Raw genomic sequence first — 21,346 nt, 5'->3', positions numbered from 1 at the left:
AATACTGTGCTGTGTGATGCAGGTAATGGTGAATATGGCGGTAATACTGTGCTGTGTGATGCAGGTAATGATGAATATGGTGGTAATACTGTGCTGTGTGATGCAGGTAATGATGAATATGGCGGTAATACTGTGCTGTGTGATGCAGGTAATAATGAATATGGTGGTAATACTGTGCTGTGTGATACAGGTACTGATGAATATGGCGGTAATACTGTGCTGTGTGATGCAGGTAATGATGAATATGGTGGTAATACTGTGCTGTGTGATGCAGGTAATGATGAATATGGTGGTAATACTGTGCTGTGTGATGCAGGTAATGATGAATATGGCGCTAATACTGTGCTGTATGATGCAGGTAATGATGAATATGGCGGTAATACTGTGCTGTGTGATGCAGATAATGATGAATATGGCGGTAATACTGTGCTGTGTGATGCAGGTAATGATGAATATGGCGGTAATACTGTGTGATACAGCTAATGATGAATATGGCGGTAATACTGTGCTGTGTGATGCAGGTAATGATGAATATGGCGGTAATACTGTGCTGTGTGATGCAGGTAATGATGAATATGGCGGTAATACTGTGCTGTGTGATGCAGGTAATGATGAATATGGCGCTAATACTGTGCTGTGTGATGCAGGTAATGGTGAATATGGCGGTAATACTGTGCTGTGTGATGCAGGTAATGATGAATATGGCGGTGATACTGTGCTGTGTGATGCAGGTAATGATGAATATGGCGGTGATACTGTGCTGTGTGATGCAGGTAATGATGAATGTGGCGGTAATACTGTGTGATGCAGGTAATGATGAATATGGCGGTAATACTGTGCTGTGTGATGCAGGTAATGATGAATATGGTGGTAATACTGTGCTGTGTGATGCAGGTAATGATGAATATGGCGGTAATACTGTGCTGTGTGATGCAGGTAATGGTGAATATGGCAGTAATACTGTACTGTGTGATGCAGATAATGATGAATATGGCGGTGATACTGTGCTGTGTGATGCAGGTAATGATGAATATGGCGGTGATACTGTGCTGTGTGATGCAGGTAATGATGAATATGGCGGTAATACTGTGCTGTGTGATGCAGGTAATGATGAATATGGCGGTAATACTGTGCTGTGTGATGCAGGTAATGATGAATATGGTGGTAATACTGTGCTGTGTGATGCAGGTAATGATGAATATGGCGGTAATACTGTGCTGTGTGATGCAGGTAATGGTGAATATGGCGGTAATACTGTGCTGTGTGATGCAGGTAATGATGAATATGGTGGTAATACTGTGCTGTGTGATGCAGGTAATGATGAATATGGCGCTAATACTGTGCTGTGTGATGCAGGTAATGATGAATATGGCGGTAATACTGTGCTGTGTGATGCAGGTAATGATGAATATGGCGGTAATACTGTGCTGTGTGATGCAGGTAATGATGAATATGGCGGTAATACTGTGCTGTGTGATGCAGGTAATGATGAATATGGCGGTAATACTGTGTGATACAGCTAATGATGAATATGGCGGTAATACTGTGCTGTGTGATGCATGTAATGATGAATATGGCGCTAATACTGTGCTGTGTGATGCAGCTGATGATGAATATGGCGCTAATACTGTGCTGTGTGATGCAGCTGATGATGAATATGGCGCTAATACTGTGCTGTGTGATGCAGCTGATGATGAATATGGCGGTAATACTGTGCTGTGTGATGCAGCTAATGATGAATATGGCGGTAATACTGTGCTGTGTGATGCAGGTAATGATGAATATGGCGGTAATACTGTGTGATGCAGGTAATGATGAATATGGCGGTAATACTGTGCTGTGTGATGCAGGTAATTATGAATATGGTGCTAATACTGTGCTGTGTGAAGCAGGTAATGGTGAATATGGCGGTAATACTGTGCTGTGTGATGCAGGTAATGATGAATATGGCGGTGATACTGTGCTGTGTGATGCAGGTAATGATGAATATGGCGGTAATACTGTGTGATGCAGGTAATGATGAATATGGCGGTAATACTGTGCTGTGTGATGCAGGTAATGATGAATATGGTGGTAATACTGTGCTGTGTGATGCAGGTAATGATGAATATGGCGGTAATACTGTGCTGTGTGATGCAGGTAATGGTGAATATGGCGGTAATACTGTGCTGTGTGATGCAGGTAATGATGAATATGGCGGTGATACTGTGCTATGTGATGCAGGTAATGATGAATATGGCGGTGATACTGTGCTGTGTGATGCAGGTAATGATGAATATGGCGGTAATACTGTGTGATGCAGGTAATGATGAATATGGCGGTAATACTGTGCTGTGTGATGCAGGTAATGATGAATATGGTGGTAATACTGTGCTGTGTGATGCAGGTAATGATGAATATGGCGGTAATACTGTGCTGTGTGATGCAGGTAATGGTGAATATGGCGGTAATACTGTGCTGTGTGATGCAGGTAATGATGAATATGGTGGTAATACTGTGCTGTGTGATGCAGGTAATGATGAATATGGCGCTAATACTGTGCTGTGTGATGCAGGTAATGATGAATATGGCGCTAATACTGTGCTGTGTGATGCAGGTAATGATGAATATGGCGGTAATACTGTGCTGTGTGATGCAGCTAATGATGAATATGGCGGTAATACTGTGTGATACAGCTAATGATGAATATGGCGGTAATACTGTGTGATACAGCTAATGATGAATATGGCGGTAATACTGTGTGATACAGCTAATGATGAATATGGCGGTAATACTGTGTGATACAGCTAATGATGAATATGGCGGTAATACTGTGTGATACAGCTAATGATGAATATGGCGGTAATACTGTGCTGTGTGATGCAGGTAATGATGAATATGGCGCTAATACTGTGCTGTGTGATGCAGGTAATGGTGAATATGGCGGTAATACTGTGCTGTGTGATGCAGGTAATGATGAATATGGCGGTGATACTGTGCTGTGTGATGCAGGTAATGATGAATATGGCGGTAATACTGTGCTGTGTGATGCAGGTAATGATGAATATGGCGGTAATACTGTGTGATGCAGGTAATGATGAATATGGCGGTAATACTGTGCTGTGTGATGCAGGTAATGATGAATATGGTGGTAATACTGTGCTGTGTGATGCAGGTAATGATGAATATGGCGGTAATACTGTGCTGTGTGATGCAGGTAATGGTGAATATGGCGGTAATACTGTGCTGTGTGATGCAGGTAATGATGAATATGGCGGTGATACTGTGCTGTGTGATGCAGGTAATGATGAATATGGTGGTGATACTGTGCTGTGTGATGCAGGTAATGATGAATATGGCGGTAATACTGTGTGATGCAGGTAATGATGAATATGGCGGTAATACTGTGCTGTGTGATGCAGGTAATGATGAATATGGCGGTAATACTGTGCTGTGTGATGCAGGTAATGATGAATATGGTGGTAATACTGTGCTGTGTGATGTGTTATGATAAATATGGCGCTGTGTGATGCAGGTAATGGTGAATATGGCGGTAATACTGTGCTGTGTGATGCAGGTAATAATGAATATGGCGCTAATACTGTGCTGTGTGATGCAGGTAATGATGAATATGGCGGTAATACTGTGCTGTGTGATGCAGCTAATGATTAATATGGCGGTAATACTGTGCTGTGTGATGCAGGTAATGATGAATATGGCGGTAATACTGTGCTGTGTGATGCAGGTAATGATGGATATGGCGGTAATACTGCGTGCAAGTACTGAGTTGGTTGTTTATCCTACACAAGTAACTGAATCTTGTTACATTCCTGAAGTAACCGTTTACAACTTGTTCCATCTGACTGCGCCAAACTCCGTAACTGGCTGTAACTGGGAGCAGACTGCTCTATTGCAGAATTGGTGGAATTGCACAATTACCAAAGCAAACCTCCAGCCAATCACAGTTTGCAGGGAGATTACGAAAACCTCAAAATAGCCTCATGCATTAAACCTTGAAGAATTGCAACCATTACATGTACAGTAAAATGCGTGCAGCACCCAGATCTTGTCTATCTAATGCGAAAAAAACGTTTTTTGTGTAACCTTTCCAGATTTGAAAACTTTTCTCCACCTTTTGAAGGTGCGAGTAATAATATGCGCAAAATGCATTGTTTCACCTGTGATATTTTTCACGTTTTGGAATTGAATATCCTTTTGATGCACCGGCGTATTTTTGTTTATTGTGGGAGGTGAAACTTCTAATTGATGGGGCTTATGTTCCTATTTTCAGTATTTTTGTATTTCTCAGTGTGACGTATCTGAATGAACATTAATGTTATATAATCTTCTCTAGATTGGAGACGATATTCGGCAGGACATGCTGGTTCTCCAGTTTGTTGAATTAATGGACAGAATTTGGCTCCATGAGGGCTTAGACCTGCGTATGATCACCTACAAGTGTTTATCAACAGGAAGAAAGCAAGGTACATTAAGTAGAGCTTATAAGAAGTTCTGGAGAAAATGTGCAGAGATTATCAGTTGCTGCCCAGAGGTCTGAAGTCCAGCCATGACCTGTAGGTTTGTGGACTCTCCTGATACTGTCCACCATGCATGAGCAGAGGTCCTATTGAAGTATGTGACTCATTGATGATTGATAGTTATGTAAAGCTATAAGGAACGTCAGAGGTGAGTTATGATGTAGGCTCAGCAGTTATGGTAGGTCGGGTGACTGTATAGGAATAAGTGGTTAAGTGAAGGTAAAAGTCTGACTTACATATGTTTGGAGATGGACAACACTAAAAAATAAGACTGTAAGTGAAGTTTCAATGGTTGGGTGAAGGCAAAAAGTCCAAAAATAACAAATCGAAGATTACATATTAAATATCCAGCAATGATCAACAGTTGATCAAATGTAGACTGTCCTGCAATTACAGTTGATGAGTGATGGTAGAATGACCAGCAGTGATTGGTAGAAGAGTGATAGTAGAATGACCAGCAGTGATTGGTAGAAGAGTGATATTAGAATGACCAGCAGTGATCGGTAGAAGAGTGATAATAGAATGACCAGCAGTGATCAGTGAAAGAGATGATGGTAGAAAGACCAGAAGTGATCGGTAGAAGAGTGATGGTAGAATGACCAGCAGTGATCGGTAGAAGAGTGATGGTAGAATGTCTAGTAGTGATTGGTAGAAGAGTGATAATAGAATCACCAGCAGTGATTGGTAGAAGAGTGATAGTAGAATGTCCAGCAGTGATTGGTAGAAGAGTGATAGTAGAATGACCAGCAGTGATTGGTAGAAGAGTAATGGTAGAATGACCAGCAGTGATTGGTAGGAAACAGCGACCATAATATGGTCACATTCAATATCAGTTTCTACAAACAGCCCTATACTGGCTCAACTAGGACTTTAAATTTTAGCAAAGCAAATTTTTAAATGATGAGGGTATTTTTCAGGGATATTGAATGGGAAGGTTTGTTTTTAGGAAAAAATACTACGGAGAAATGGGAGGTACTAAAATTCCTGCTAGCTAAAAATACACTCAAATATATTCCTATGAGTAGCAAAAAAGGGAATAAAAATCAAAAACCGATGTGGCTTAACAAAAAGATTAAGGAACTTATGGGCAAGAAAAGGCGAGCATTTAAAAAATACAAATCTGACGGGGAAGCAGAGTCATTTCAGCACTATAAGGAATGTAACAAAAATTGCAAAAAGGAAATAAGAGCGGCTAAAGTAGAAACTGAAAAACTAGTAGCAAAGGAAAGCAAAGCAAATCCCAAAAAATTCTTTAAATACATCAATAGCAAGAGATTAAAAAAGGAGAGTATAGGCCCTTTGAAGGACACGTTGGGAGTCTTAAGCAAAAATGATAATGACATAGCGAACACACTAAATGAGTTTTTTTCAACAGTATTCACTAGAGAGGACCCAATTCAGGGACTGACACACAATCTCAATAAGGACAATATCACACTGATAGGTACTTATTTAAGCGAGGAAGTAGTCTGTCACCGATTAAAACATTTAAAGATTAATAAATCACCAGGGCCCGATGGTATTCATCCAAGGGTTCTAATGGAGCTTCACTCTGAACTGGCAAAACCGCTATCTCTGATCTTTGAGGATTCAGTTATATCAGGTATGGTTCCCAAAGACTGGCGTATAGCGGAAGTAGTGCCTATATTCAAAAAGGGAAGTAAAGCTGAACCAGGTAATTATAGACCAGTTAGTCTTACATCTATAGTGGGGAAAGTATTGGAAGGTATTCTAAGAGATAGTATTCAGAAGTTCATTGAAACCAATAAGGTCATTAAAAGGAATCAACATGGGTTTATGAAGGACAGATCCTGTCAAACCAACTTACTTGGCTTTTATGAAACAGTAAGCGCAAACCTAGATCAGGGTAAAGACGTGGATGTAATCTTTTTAGACTTTGCCAAAGCGTTTGATACTGTACCACACATGAGACTTATATACAAGCTACAAGAATCAGGGCTAGGAAGCACAATATGCACTTGGGTCAAAAACTGGTTAGATAATAGGAAGCAGCGCGTTGTGGTTAATGGATATTTTTCAACTTGGACTGAAGTGCTAAGTGGTGTGCCGCAAGGCTCATTATTAGGACCGCTATTGTTCAATATTTTCATTAACGACCTAACAGAAGGTCTAGAGAGCATGGTGTCAATTTTTGCAGATGATACCAAATTGTGTAAGGCTATAAATACAGAGGAGGATGCCGAGTCTCTTCAGAACGACTTAGTTAAATTAGAAGCATGGGCAGCCAAATGGAGAATGCGCTTCAACACAGACAAGTGTAAGGTAATGCACTGTGGTAACAAGAACAAAAATAACACCTACCTACTAAATGGGGTAAAATTAGGGGATTCTGTACTGGAAAAGGACTTAGGTGTCCTCATAGATAGCAAGCTAAGCAGTAGTACCCAAAGTAGGACTGCAGCAAAGAAGGCTAATAAGATATTAGCATGCATAAAACGGGGTATTGATGCTAGGGACGAGAGTATTATACTCCCATTATATAAATCACTAGTGAGGCCACACCTTGAATACTGTGTACAGTTCTGGGCACCGTACTACAAAAAGGATATCCTGGAGCTTGAAAAGGTACAAAGGAGGGCGACCAAACTAATTAAGGGCATGGAGACGATGGAATACAAGGAAAGGCTTGAAAGACTAGGCATGTTTACATTGGAAAAGCGGAGACTAAGAGGGGATATGATCAACATCTACAAATATATAAGGGGACAATACTCAGAGCTTGCGCGGGACCTGTTTTTGGTTAGATCAACACAGAGGACTCGTGGACACTCGCTCAGGTTAGAGGAGAGGAGATTCCGCACAATACGGCGTAAAGGCTTTTTCACGGTAAGGACAATACGTGTTTGGAATTCCCTGCCCGAGGGAGTTGTAATGGCGGAATCTGTCAACACCTTTAAGAATGGGTTAGATAAATTCCTATTGGATAAGGATATCCAGGGGTATGGTGCATAGTCATGCATTATAGTTACTATTTAGTCAAATCATCATGCAGAGGACACCACAAATAGGTTGAACTCGATGGACAATTGTCTTTTTTCAACCTCAGATACTATGTTACTATGATAGTAGAATGCCCAGCAGTGATTGGTAGAAGAGTGATAGTAGAATGACCAGCAGTGATTGGTAGAAGAGTGATAATAGAATGACCAGCAGTGATTGGTAGAAGAGTGATAGTAGAATGACCAGCAGTGATCGGTAGAAGAGTGATAGTAGAATGACCAGCAGTGATTGGTAGAAGAGTGATAGTAGAATGACCAGCAGTGATCGGTAGAAGAGTGATAGTAGAATGACCAGCAGTGATCGGTAGAAGAGTGATAGTAGAATGACCAGCAGTGATTGGTAGAAGAGTGATAGTAGAATGACCAGCAGTGATTGGTAGAAGAGTGATGGTAGAATGACCAGCAGTGATCGGTAGAAGAGTGATGGTAGAATGACCAGCAGTGATTGGTAGAAGAATGATATTAGAATGACCAGCAGTGATCGGTAGAAGAGTGATAATAGAATGACCAGCAGTGATCAGTGAAAGAGATGATGGTAGAAAGACCAGAAGTGATCGGTAGAAGAGTGATGGTAGAATGACCAGCAGTGATCGGTAGAAGAGTGATGGTAGAATGTCTAGTAGTGATTGGTAGAAGAGTGATAATAGAATCACCAGCAGTGATTGGTAGAAGAGTGATAGTAGAATGTCCAGCAGTGATTGGTAGAAGAGTGATAGTAGAATGACCAGCAGTGATTGGTAGAAGATTAATGGTAGAATGACCAGCAGTGATTGGTAGAAGAGTGATAGTAGAATGCCCAGCAGTGATTGGTAGAAGAGTGATAGTAGAATGACCAGCAGTGATTGGTAGAAGAGTGATAATAGAATGACCAGCAGTGATTGGTAGAAGAGTGATAGTAGAATGACCAGCAGTGATCGGTAGAAGAGTGATAGTAGAATGACCAGCAGTGATTGGTAGAAGAGTGATAGTAGAATGACCAGCAGTGATCGGTAGAAGAGTGATAGTAGAATGACCAGCAGTGATCGGTAGAAGAGTGATAGTAGAATGACCAGCAGTGATTGGTAGAAGAGTGATAGTAGAATGACCAGCAGTGATTGGTAGAAGAGTGATGGTAGAATGACCAGCAGTGATCGGTAGAAGAGCGATGGTAGAATGACCAGCAGTGATTGGCAGAAGAGTGATGGTAGAATGTCCAGCAGTTATTGGTAGAAGAGTGATGGTAGAATGACTAGCAGTGATCAGTAGAAGAGTGATGGTAGAATTACCAGCAGTGATCGGTAGAAGAGTGATATTGGAATGTCCAGCAGTGATCGGTAGAAGAGTGATAATAGAATGACCAGCAGTGATTGGTAGAATGTCCAGCAGTGATTGGTAGAAGAGTGATAGTAGAATGTCCAGCAGTGATTGGTAGAAGAGTGATAGTAGAATTACCAGCAGTGATCGGAAGAATGTCCAGCAGTGATTGGTAGAAGAGTGATAGTAGAATGTCCAGCAGTGATTGGTAGAAGAGTGATATTAGAATGTCCAGCAGTGATTGGTAGAAGAGTGATAGTAGAATTACCAGCAGTGATCGGTAGAATGTCCAGCAGTGATTGGTAGAAGAGTGATAGTAGAATGTCCAGCAGTGATTGGTAGAAGAGTGATAGTAGAATGTCCAGCAGTGATCGGAAGAAGAGTGATGGTAGAATTACCAGCAGTGATCGGTAGAATGTCCAGCAGTGATTGATAGAAGAGTGATAGTAGAATGTCCAGCAGTGATTGGTAGAAGAGTGATAGTAGAATGTCCAGCAGTGATTGGTAGAAGAGTGATAGTAGAATTACCAGCAGTGATCGGTAGAATGTCCAGCAGTGATTGGTAGAAGAGTGATAGTAGAATGACCAGCAGTGATTGGTAGAAGAGTGATAGTAGAATGACCAGCAGTGATTGGCAGAAGAGTGATGGTAGAATGTCCAGCAGTGATTGGTAGAAGAGTGATAGTAGAATGACCAGCAGTGATCGGTAGAAGAATGATGGTAGAATTACCAGCAGTGATCGGTAGAAGAGTGATATTGGAATGTCCAGCAGTGATTGGTAGAAGAGTGATAGTAGAATTACCAGCAGTGATTGGTAGAATGTCCAGCAGTGATCGGTAGAAGAGTGATATTGGAATGTCCAGCAGTGATCGGTAGAAGAGTGATAGTAGAATGACCAGCAGTGATTGGTAGAATGTCCAGCAGTGATCGGTAGAAGAGTGATAGTAGAATCTCCAGCAGTGATTGGTAGAATGTCTAGTAGTGATGTGTGGAGAGAACAGTTATTTGTGTTTCGTCTCCAATATACTGTATGTTCATCATGTTACACAAAGCTATGAAGCTATGAAGACATGTGTTTCTCGGATTCATCACATTAGGGTTTTTTGTACAGGTTTGATTCAGATGGTTCCAGATTCTACAACTCTGGCAAAAATACAGAACAAGACGGGGATTTTTGGACCTTTAAAAGACACCTCGATGAAAAAGTGGTTTAAAAACAACAAGACGGTATTTACCTTCCTTGCTATTAACCTTTTCACTGACAGTCACATTTTGGTGAGATCTCCGGTACAGATGTAAAATAAATAAGTTGCTGGATTGTTGGGTGATTTGCTCGGTCCGTATTACCTGTCATGTTATCATACGGAGGCTGAGATCTGCTCATGATGGTCAGAATAATACTGCATAATGCATTTATATCGCTCGCCATCTGGCCAGAATTCTCACTGCGTGTTACATGAAGATTCTCTTCTCCTAACTCCCTTATCAGAAATCCAATTTTCATTTCTCATCCCATTAATCAGCCTTGAGCTGTGATTCTTCTCTTACTGCTAACACGAGGCAAGGTTACAGGCTGCTTCACTCTAATCACTGGGGATATACTCAGCTACATAATAACACTCCGCACACTACCTAATCACACACTGTTACATCGTACCACACAATACCTAATCACACACTGTTACATCGTACCACACACTACCTAATCACACACTGTTACATCGTACCACACACTGTTACATCATACCACACACTACCTAATCACACACTGTTACATCATACCACACACTGTTACATCGTACCACACACTACCTAATCACACACTGTTACATCGTACCACACACTACCTAATCACACACTGTTACATCGTACCGCACACTGTTATATCGTACGCCACACACTACCTAATCATACACTGTTGCATCGTACCACACACTGTTACATCACACCGCACACTACCTAATCACACACTGTTACATCGTACCACACACTGTTACATCGTACCACACACTGTTACATCGTACCACACAATACCTAATCACACACTGTTACATCGTACCACACACTGTTGCATCATACCACACACTACCTAATCACACACTGTTACATCGTACCACACACTGTTATATCTTACACCACACACTACCTAATCACACGCTGTTACATCGTACCACACACTACCTAATCACACACTGTTACATCGTACCACACACTGTTACATCATACCACACACTACCTAATCACACACTGTTACATCGTACCACACAAAATACCTAATCACACACTGTTACATCGTACCACACACTACCTAATCACACACTGTTACATCGTACCACACACTGTTACATCGTACCACACAATACCTAATCACACACTGTTACATCGTACCACACACTGTTACATCATACCACACACTACCTAATCACACACTGTTACATCGTACCACACAAAATACCTAATCACACACTGTTACATCGTACCACACACTACCTAATCACACACTGTTACATCGTACCACACACTGTTACATCGTACCACACAATACCTAATCACACACTGTTACATCGTACCACACACTGTTACATCATACCACACACTACCTAATCACACACTGTTACATCGTACCACACACTGTTATATCGTACACCACACACTACCTAATCACACGCTGTTACATCGTACCACACACTACCTAATCACACACTGTTACATCGTACCACACACTGTTACATCATACCACACACTACCTAATCACACACTGTTACATCGTACCACACACTGTTATATCGTACGCCACACACTACCTAATCACACGCTGTTACATCGTACCACACACTACCTAATCACACACTGTTACATCGTACCACACACTGTTACATCATACCACACAATACCTAATCACACACTGTTACATCGTAACACACACTGTTACATCATACCACACACTACCTAATCACACACTGTTACATCATACCACACACTGTTACATCATACCACACACTACCTAATCACACACTGTTACATCCAGGGCCGGTGCTAGGGTGTTCGGCACCCTCCTGCAAACAATACATTTGCGCCCTCCCATGCGTATTAAAGGGACGGTGCTTGCCAATGGGGTGTGATCTCACATGGAAGGGGCGTGGACACACAATAGTACCCTCAATTCAAATTACGCCACACACAGTATATCACAATCTTATTGAAATTATACCACACGTAGTGCCCCTGATTCATATTACACCAAATAGTAGTGTACCTAATTCACATTATGATACGTAGTAGTGCTCCTTATACACAATACCCAAAGTAGTGTCTCTACTATACACATGAAGCCCGCAGTAGTCGTGTCCCTTACACATAATGCCCACAGTAGTTGTGCCCCTTACACACAACGCCCACAGTAGTCGTGTCCCTTACACATAATGCCCACAGTAGTCGTGTCCCTTACACATAATGCCCTCAGTAGTCGTGCCCCTTACACACAACGCCCACAGTAGTCGTGCCACACACAACGTCCACAGTAGTCGTGTCACACACAACGCCCACAGTAGTCGTGCCACACACAATGCCCACAGTAGTCGTGCCACACACAATGCCCACAGTAGTAGTTCAACACTTAATGTCCCTTACACTAATGTCCACAGGAGGATTGCAGAGACTGGGGAGTGCTGTATTTACCGCACAGAGTGCTGTGGGCACCGCTGTCAAAAATGCAGTGGGGAGGAGCAGGGCCGGCCCAAGCCTAGTTTTTTCGGTAAGCGAATATAGATTTTGGCGCCCCTCACTTTGGATATTGTGGGTGGAGCTATAATGCAGGTGGGGCATCAACTGGTGCCCCACTCACATAAAGCTAGTTCTACATAAAAGAAAAACTGAAAATATTGCTTTAGGTATATAATATTCCAGATTTCATACATTATTATTATTTATGATTAGATAACCCTGCTGTAACTCACAAGTATGAATGCATCACTTACAGACCATGATGCTCCCGCCAAAAGTTCTGTTTAACGCATGACACATTAATACAGACCGTCTCACATCACAGTCAGCGAGCACTATAACCACCTGCTCTCTTCACATCGTCCCATACAGAGCAGCAGCAAGTTACCACAGACACACAGGGAACTTAGAAAGCATAGCACATTAGCAGATGGGATGCGGTTAAGATACTTGCGTCGACGCCGGAATCCTGACACTTATTGGAATGCCGACGCCGGCATCCCAATATCAAATTAAATGCTGGTGCTGGGATTCCGATCAAGCCGCCACCAAACTTCATCACTGGTAAGCCACGGCTGGAGGGACTTAGGGTTAGTTTGGGAGAAGGTGGCAAAATTAACGCAGTAGGAGCTAGGCATCACGGAGATCTTCTACTTCTACTGGTGTCGTCTGGTAGAAGTCAGCGGCTATTTCAAATGTGGTGCTACCCGCCTGATTGGATGCCGGTCCGCGATTGGTTTATCTCCATGGCTGCGCCTCAGCCGCTTACCCCGCGTATAGGTTGGGTCGGCTGTGGGGAGGAGTAGGAGGAGAGAAGAGGAGGGTGCCGGAGGGACTGAGCCGGAGCTGCGCTTCATGCTGCCAGCGTCTGCCACAGTGTGACAGACGGCAGCGGCAGCCAGCAGCAGCAAAGCGGGGAGAGCGCCTCTTCGTCCCTGCGCCTCCCTGCTTTGCAGGAGCTGCTGAGCGGCTAGCGCCGGCTCTGGTTACATCGTACCACACACTGTTATATCGTACGCCATACACTACCTAATCACACACTGTTACATCGTACCACACACTACCTAATCACACACTGTTACATCGTACCACACACTGTTACATCGTACCACACAATACCTAATCACACAGTGTTACATCATACCACACAATACCTAATCACACACTGTTACATCGTACCACACACTACCTAATTACACACTGTTATATCGTACGCCACACACTACCTAATCACACACTGTTACATCGTACCACACACTGTTACATCATACCGCACACTACCTAATCACACACTGTTACATCATACCACACACTGTTACATCATACCACACACTACCTAATCACACACTGTTACATCGTACCACACACTACCTAATCACACACTGTTACATCGTACCACACACTGTTACATCATACCGCACACTACCTAATCACACACTGTTACATCATACCACACACTGTTACATCATACCACACACTACCTAATCACACACTGTTACATCGTACCACACACTACCTAATCACACACTGTTACATCGTACCACACACTACCTAATCACACACTGTTACATCGTAACACACACTGTTATATCGTACGCCACACACTACCTAATCACACACTGTTGCATTGTACAACACACTGTTACATCGTACCACACACTACCTAATCACACACTGTTACATCGTACCACACACTACCTAATCACACACTGTTACATCGTACCACACACTACCTAATCACACACTGTTACATCGTACCACACACTGTTACATCATACCGCACACTACCTAATCACACACTGTTACATCATACCACACACTGTTACATCATACCACACACTACCTAATCACACACTGTTACATCGTACCACACACTACCTAATCACACACTGTTACATCGTACCACACACTACCTAATCACACACTGTTACATCGTAACACACACTGTTATATCGTACGCCACACACTACCTAATCACACACTGTTGCATTGTACCACACACTGTTACATCGTACCACACAATACCTAATCACACACTGTTACATCGTGCCACACACTGTTACATCGTACCAAACACTACCTAATCACACACTGTTACATCGTACCACACACTACCTAATTACACACTGTTATATCGTACGCCACACACTACCTAATCACACACTGTTACATCGTACCACACACTACCTAATCACACACTGTTACATCGTACCACACACTGTTACATCGTACCACACAATACCTAATCACACACTGTTACATTGTACCACACAATACCTAATCACACACTGTTACATCGTACCACACACTGTTACATCGTACCAAACACTACCTAATCACACACTGTTACATCATACCACACACTGTTATATCGTACGCCACACACTACCTAATCACACACTGTTGCATCGTACCACACACTACCTAATCACACACTGTTGCATCGTACCACACACTACCTAATCACACACTGTTACATCGTACCACACAGTTACATCGTACCACACAGTTACATCGTACCACACAGTTACATCGTACCACACACTGTTACATCGTACCACACACTGTTACATCGTACCACAGCGGAGTACAGTAAGTATAGCGGCGTCACCTGCAGGCGGGGTACAGTAAGTAGCGGCGTCACCTGTAGGCGGGGTACAGTAAGTAGCGGCGTCACCTGTAGGCGGGGTACAGTAAGTAGCGGCGTCACCTGTAGGCGGGGTACAGTAAGTAGCGGCGTCACCTGTAGGCGGGGTACAGTAAGTAGCGGCGTCACCTGTAGGCGGGGTACAGTAAGTAGCGGCGCCACCTGAATCCGGGGTACAGTAAGTAGCGGCGTCACCTGTAGGCGGGGTACAGTAAGTAGCGGCATCACCTGTAGGCGGAGTACAGTAAGTAGCAGCATCACCTGAATGCGGGGTACAGTAAGTAGCGGAGTCACCTGTAGGCGGAGTACAGTAAGTAGCGGCGTCACCTGTAGGCGGAGTACAGTAAGTAGCAGCATCACCTGTAGGCGGAGTACAGTAAGTAGCAGCATCACCTGTAGGCGGAGTACAGTAAGTAGCAGCATCACCTGAATGCGGGGTACAGTAAGTAGCGGCGTCACCTGTAGGCGGGGTACAGTAAGTAGCGGCATCACCTGTAGGCGGAGTACAGTAAGTAGCAGCATCACCTGAATGCGGGGTACAGTAAGTAGCGGCGTCACCTGTAGGCGGGGTACAGTAAGTAGCAGCGTCACCTGTAGGCGGGGTACAGTAAGTAGCAGCATCACCTGTAGGCGGGGTACAGTAAGTAGCGGCATCACCTGTAGGCGGGGTACAGTAAGTAGCAGCATCACCTGAATGCATGGTACAGTAAGTAGCAGCATCACCTGTAGGCAGAGTACAGTAAGTAGCAGCATCACCTGAATGCGGGGTACAGTAAGTAGCGGCGTCACCTGTAGGCGGGGTACAGTAAGTAGCGGCGTCACCTGTAGGCGGGGTACAGTAAGTAGCAGCATCACCTGAATGCGGAGTACAGTAAGTAGCGGCATCACCTGTAGGCGGGGAACAGTAAGTAGCAGCATCACCTGTAGGCGGAGTACAGTAAGTAGCAGCATCACCTGTAGGCGGAGTACAGTAAGTAGCAGCGTCACCTGTAGGCGGGGTACAGTAAGTAGCAGCATCACCAGAATGCGGAGTACAGTAAGTAGCAGCATCACCTGTAGGCGGAGTACAGTAAGTAGCGGCGTCACCTGTAGGCGGAGTACAGTAAGTAGCGGCGTCACCTGTAGGCGGGGTACAGTAAGTAGCGGCGTCACCTGTAGGCGGGGTACAGTAAGTAGCGGCGTCACCTGTAGGCGGGGTACAGTAAGTAGCGGCGTCACCTGTAGGCGGGGTACAGTAAGTAGCGGCGTCACCTGTAGGCGGGGTACAGTAAGTAGCGGCGTCACCTGTAGGCGGGGTACAGTAAGTAGCGGCGTCACCTGTAGGCGGGGTACAGTAAGTAGCAGCATCACCTGAATGCGGAGTACAGTAAGTAGCAGCATCACCTGAATGCGCAGTACAGTAAGTAGCAGCATCACCTGAATGCGGAGTACAGTAAGTAGCAGCATCACCTGTAGGCGGAGTACAGTAAGTAGCAGCATCACCTGTAGGCGGAGTACAGTAAGTAGCGGCATCACCTGAATGCGGGGTACAGTAAGTAGCGGCGTCACCTGTAGGCGGGGTACAGTAAGTAGCAGCATCACCTGTAGGCGGAGTACAGTAAGTAGCGGCATCACCTGAATGCGGGGTACAGTAAGTAGCGGCGTCACCTGTAGGCGGGGTACAATAAGTAGCGGCGTCACCTGTAGGCGGGGTACAGTAAGTAGCGGCGTCACCTGTAGGCGGGGTACAGTAAGTAGCGGCGTCACCTGTAGGCGGGGTACAGTAAGTAGCGGCGTCACCTGTAGGCGGGGTACAGTAAGTAGCAGCGTCACCTGTAGGCGGGGTACAGTGAGTAGCGGCGTCACCTGTAGGCGGGGTACAGTGAGTAGCGGCGTCACCTGTAGGCGGGGTACAGTAAGTAGCGGCGTCACCTGCAGGCGGGGTACAGTAAGTAGCGGCGTCACCTGTAGGCGGGGTACAGTAAGTAGCGGCGTCACCTGTAGGCGGGGTACAGTAAGTAGCGGCGTCACCTGTAGGCGGGGTACAGTAAGTAGCGGCGTCACCTGTAGGCGGGGTACAGTAAGTAGCGGCGTCACCTGTAGGCGGGGTTCAGTAAGTAGCGGCGTCACCTGTAAGCGGGGTACAGTAAGTAGCGGCGTCACCTGTAGGCGGGGTACAGTAAGTAGCGGCGTCACCTGTAGGCGGGGTACAGTAAGTAGCGGCGTCACCTGTAGGCGGGGTACAGTAAGTAGCGGCGTCACCTGTAGGCGGGGTACAGTAAGTAGCGGCGTCACCTGTAGGCGGGGTACAGTAAGTAACGGCGTCACCTGTAGGCGGGGTACAGTGAGTAGCGGCGTCACCTGTAGGCGGGGTACAGTGAGTAGCGGCGTCACCTGTAGGCGGGGTACAGTGAGTAGCGGCGTCACCTGTAGGCGGGGTACAGTAAGTAGCGGCGTCACCTGCAGGCGGGGTACAGTAAGTAGCGGCGTCACCTGCAGGCGGGGTACAGTAAGTAGCGGCGTCACCTGTAGGCGGGGTACAGTAAGTAGCGGCGTCACCTGTAGGCGGGGTACAGTAAGTAGCGGCATCACCTGTAGGCGGGGTACAGTAAGTAACCTTTTCTCTGTTTAATCTCTAGGCTTCTGAGAACTTTCTGCGTTCCTGCGCCGGCTGGTGCGTTATCACCTTCATTCTGGGCGTTTGTGATCGCCACAATGACAATATCATGCTGACAACCGCCGGACACATGTTTCACATAGACTTTGGGAAGTTTCTAGGCAACGCCCAGATGTTTGGGAAAGTGAAGAGGTAAGGAGTGTCGCTGTGCGCCGACTGCTTCAGGGATTACCGACTCGCAGACTGGAGAAAATGTTTTGTTAGTGATAGTTACCGATAGTAACAGCGAGGAAGGGGAAGGATGTCCCTAGATGGGAGCAAGAACACGCTGACCTACCGCCTGTCCAGTCCTGACACATGGGATAACACCACGCTGACCTACCGCCTGTCCCGTCCTGACACATGGGATAACACCACGCTGACCTACCGCCTGTCCAGTCCTGACACATGAGGTAACACCACGCTAATCTACCGCCTGTCCCGTCCTGACACATGGGGTAACATCACGCTGACCTACCGCCTGTCCAGCCCTGACACATGGGGTAACATCACGCTGACCTACCGCCTGTCCAGCCCTGACACATGGGGTAACATCACGCTGACCTACCGCCTGTCCAGTCCTGACACATGAGGTAACACCACGCTAATCTACCGCCTGTCCCGTCCTGACACATGGGGTAACATCACGCTGACCTACCGCCTGTCCAGCCCTGACACATGGGGTAACATCACGCTGACCTACCGCCTGTCCAGCCCTGACACATGGGGTAACATCACGCTGACCTACCGCCTGTCCAGCCCTGACACATGGGGTAACATCACGCTGACCTACTGCCTGTCCAGCCCTGACACATGGGGTAACATCACGCTAACCTACCGCCTGTCCAGTCCTGACACATGGGGTAACATCACGCTAACCTACCGCCTGTCCAGTCCTGACACATGGGGTAACATCACACTGACCTACTGCCTGTCCAGCCTTGACACATGGGGTAACATCACGCTAACCTACCGCCTGTCCAGTCCTGACACACGGGGTAACATCACACTGACCTACCGCCTATCCAGTCCTGACACATGGGGTAACATCACACTGACCTACTGCCTGTCCAGCCTTGACACATGGGGTAACATCACACTGACCTACCGCCTGTCCAGTCCTGACACATGGGGTAACATCACGCTGACCTACTGCCTGTCCAGCCCTGACACATGGGGTAACATCACGCTAACCTACCGCCTGTCCAGTCCTGACACATGGGGTAACATCACGCTAACCTACCGCCTGTCCAGTCCTGACACATGGGGTAACATCACACTGACCTACTGCCTGTCCAGCCTTGACACATGGGGTAACATCACGCTAACCTACCGCCTGTCCAGTCCTGACACACGGGGTAACATCACACTGACCTACCGCCTATCCAGTCCTGACACATGGGGTAACATCACACTGACCTACTGCCTGTCCAGCCTTGACACATGGGGTAACATCACACTGACCTACCGCCTGTCCAGTCCTGACACATGGGGTAACATCACACTGACCTACCGCCTGTCCAGTCCGGACACATGGGGTAACATCACACTGACCTACCGCCTGTCCCGTCCTGACACATGGGGTAACATCACACTGACCTACCGCCTGTCCAGTCCTGACACATGGGGTAACATCACACTGACCTACCGCCTGTCCAGCCCTGACACATGGGGTAACATCACGCTAACCTACCGCCTGTCCAGTCCTGACACATGGGGTAACATCACACTGACCTACCGCCTGTCCCGTCTTGACACATGGGGTAACATCACGCTGACCAACCGCCTGTCCAGCCTTGACACATGGGGTAACATCACACTGACCTACCGCCTATCCAGTCCTGACACATGGGGTAACATCACGCTGACCTACCGCCTGTCCAGTCCTGACACATGGGGTAACACCACGCTAACCTACCGCCTGTCCAGTCCTGACACATTGGATAACATCACGCTGACCTACCGCCTGTCCAGTCCTGACACATGGGATAACATCACGCTAACCTACCGCCTGTCCCGTCTTGACACATGGGGTAACATCACACTGACCAACCGCCTGTCCAGCCTTGACACATGGGATAACATCACACTGACCTACCGCCTATCCAGTCCTGACACATGGGGTAACACCACGCTAACCTACCGCCTGTCCAGTCCTGACACATGGGATAACACCACGCTGACCTACCGCTTGTCCCGTCTTGACACATGGGGTAACATCACACTGACCTACCGCCTGTCCAGTCCTGACACATTGGGTAACATCACGCTAACCTACCGCCTGTCCAGTCCTGACACATGGGGTGACATCACGCTAACCTACCGCCTGTCCAGTCCTGACACATGGGGTAACATCACGCTGACCTACCGCCTGTCCAGCCCTGACACATGGGGTAACATCACACTGACCTACCGCCTGTCCAGTCCTGACACATGGGGTAACATCACACTGACCTACCGCCTGTCCAGCCCTGACACATGGGGTAACATCACACTGACCTACCGCCTGTCCAGTCCTGACACATGGGGTAACATCACACTGACCTACCGCCTGTCCAGCCCTGACACATGGGGTAACATCACACTGACCTACCGCCTGTCCCGTCCTGACACATGGGGTAACATCACACTGACCTACCGCCTGTCCAGTCCTGACACATGGGAGGAGATAACCTATCTGCCCCTCCCTTTTCGAATGTAAGCTCTCACGAGCAGGGCCCTCTTCCCTCATGTGCTTATCCTTTCTTACTTTAATAATCTTCAACTGCACAACATCCAGCAGTCTTCTGCCACCTGATACTTATTCCAGTGTCATCTGCTGATGTAGCTATGTTTATTTACCCTGTACTTGTCCTATATTGTCGTCAACTGTAAGTTGCTGTTCTCCTGTTTGATTATTTATGTACTCTGTAATGGGCGCTGCGGAACCCTTGTGGCGCCATATACAGGATAATAATAATAGTAGTGCAGTAGTGACCCTCGGAGGGACACGGACATTCTCAGGAGGCTTCTGTGCAGCATCAGGGATCTCACCGTTCTTGGCGTCGTTCTGGACATTGGGGGTCATTCCGAGTCACAGCTACGATCATCTTCCCTGACATGCGGAGGCACAGGGCTAGTCCCCCGCATGTCCGTCTGCCCCCCCCCGCGCACAGCGGCGATGCTTTTGTATTTGTCGAGTAACTCCCGGCCAGCGCAGCTCCTGCTCGTCACTGCCCTTGTCGCAGCGGCTGCGTGTGATGGTACGCAGCCACTGCGGCCCGCCCCCCGCATGGTCCGGCCACGCCTGCATGGACCGGACCGCGCCCCCAAAACGGCGGCCAAACGCCGCCGTGCCACCGCATCCCGCCCAGCGACCGCCTCTACCTGTCAATCAGGCAAAGGCGATCGCTAGGAAACAACGTTCGTCCGTCCAGTATGCGTTGGCGCACTGCAGCGCTGGCGCATAAGCAGTTCCAACCCGATTGCTGCGCTGCGAACTGCGATCAGGTCGGCATGACCCCCATAGGGC

General features: G+C 46.5%; 1 protein-coding gene across 1 annotated transcript in view; it reads left to right on the top strand.

The window, feature by feature from the left end:
• Window positions 1-21,346, top strand: part of PIK3C2G (phosphatidylinositol-4-phosphate 3-kinase catalytic subunit type 2 gamma) — a 326,465-nt gene that overhangs the window by 284,463 nt on the left and 20,656 nt on the right. The window contains exons 22-24 of the mRNA XM_063930092.1: window positions 4,334-4,463; window positions 9,942-10,057; window positions 17,819-17,988. Coding sequence (XP_063786162.1) covers window positions 4,334-4,463; window positions 9,942-10,057; window positions 17,819-17,988 — 416 coding nt within the window. The remainder of the gene's footprint in view (window positions 1-4,333; window positions 4,464-9,941; window positions 10,058-17,818; window positions 17,989-21,346) is intronic.

The sequence above is a fragment of the Pseudophryne corroboree genome, chromosome 6 (assembly GCF_028390025.1).
Source record: "Pseudophryne corroboree isolate aPseCor3 chromosome 6, aPseCor3.hap2, whole genome shotgun sequence".
In the NCBI taxonomy this organism is placed as follows: domain Eukaryota; kingdom Metazoa; phylum Chordata; class Amphibia; order Anura; family Myobatrachidae; genus Pseudophryne; species Pseudophryne corroboree.
The sequence above is the reverse complement of the archived record's forward strand: the minus strand, read 5'-3'. Positions and strand labels throughout refer to the sequence as shown.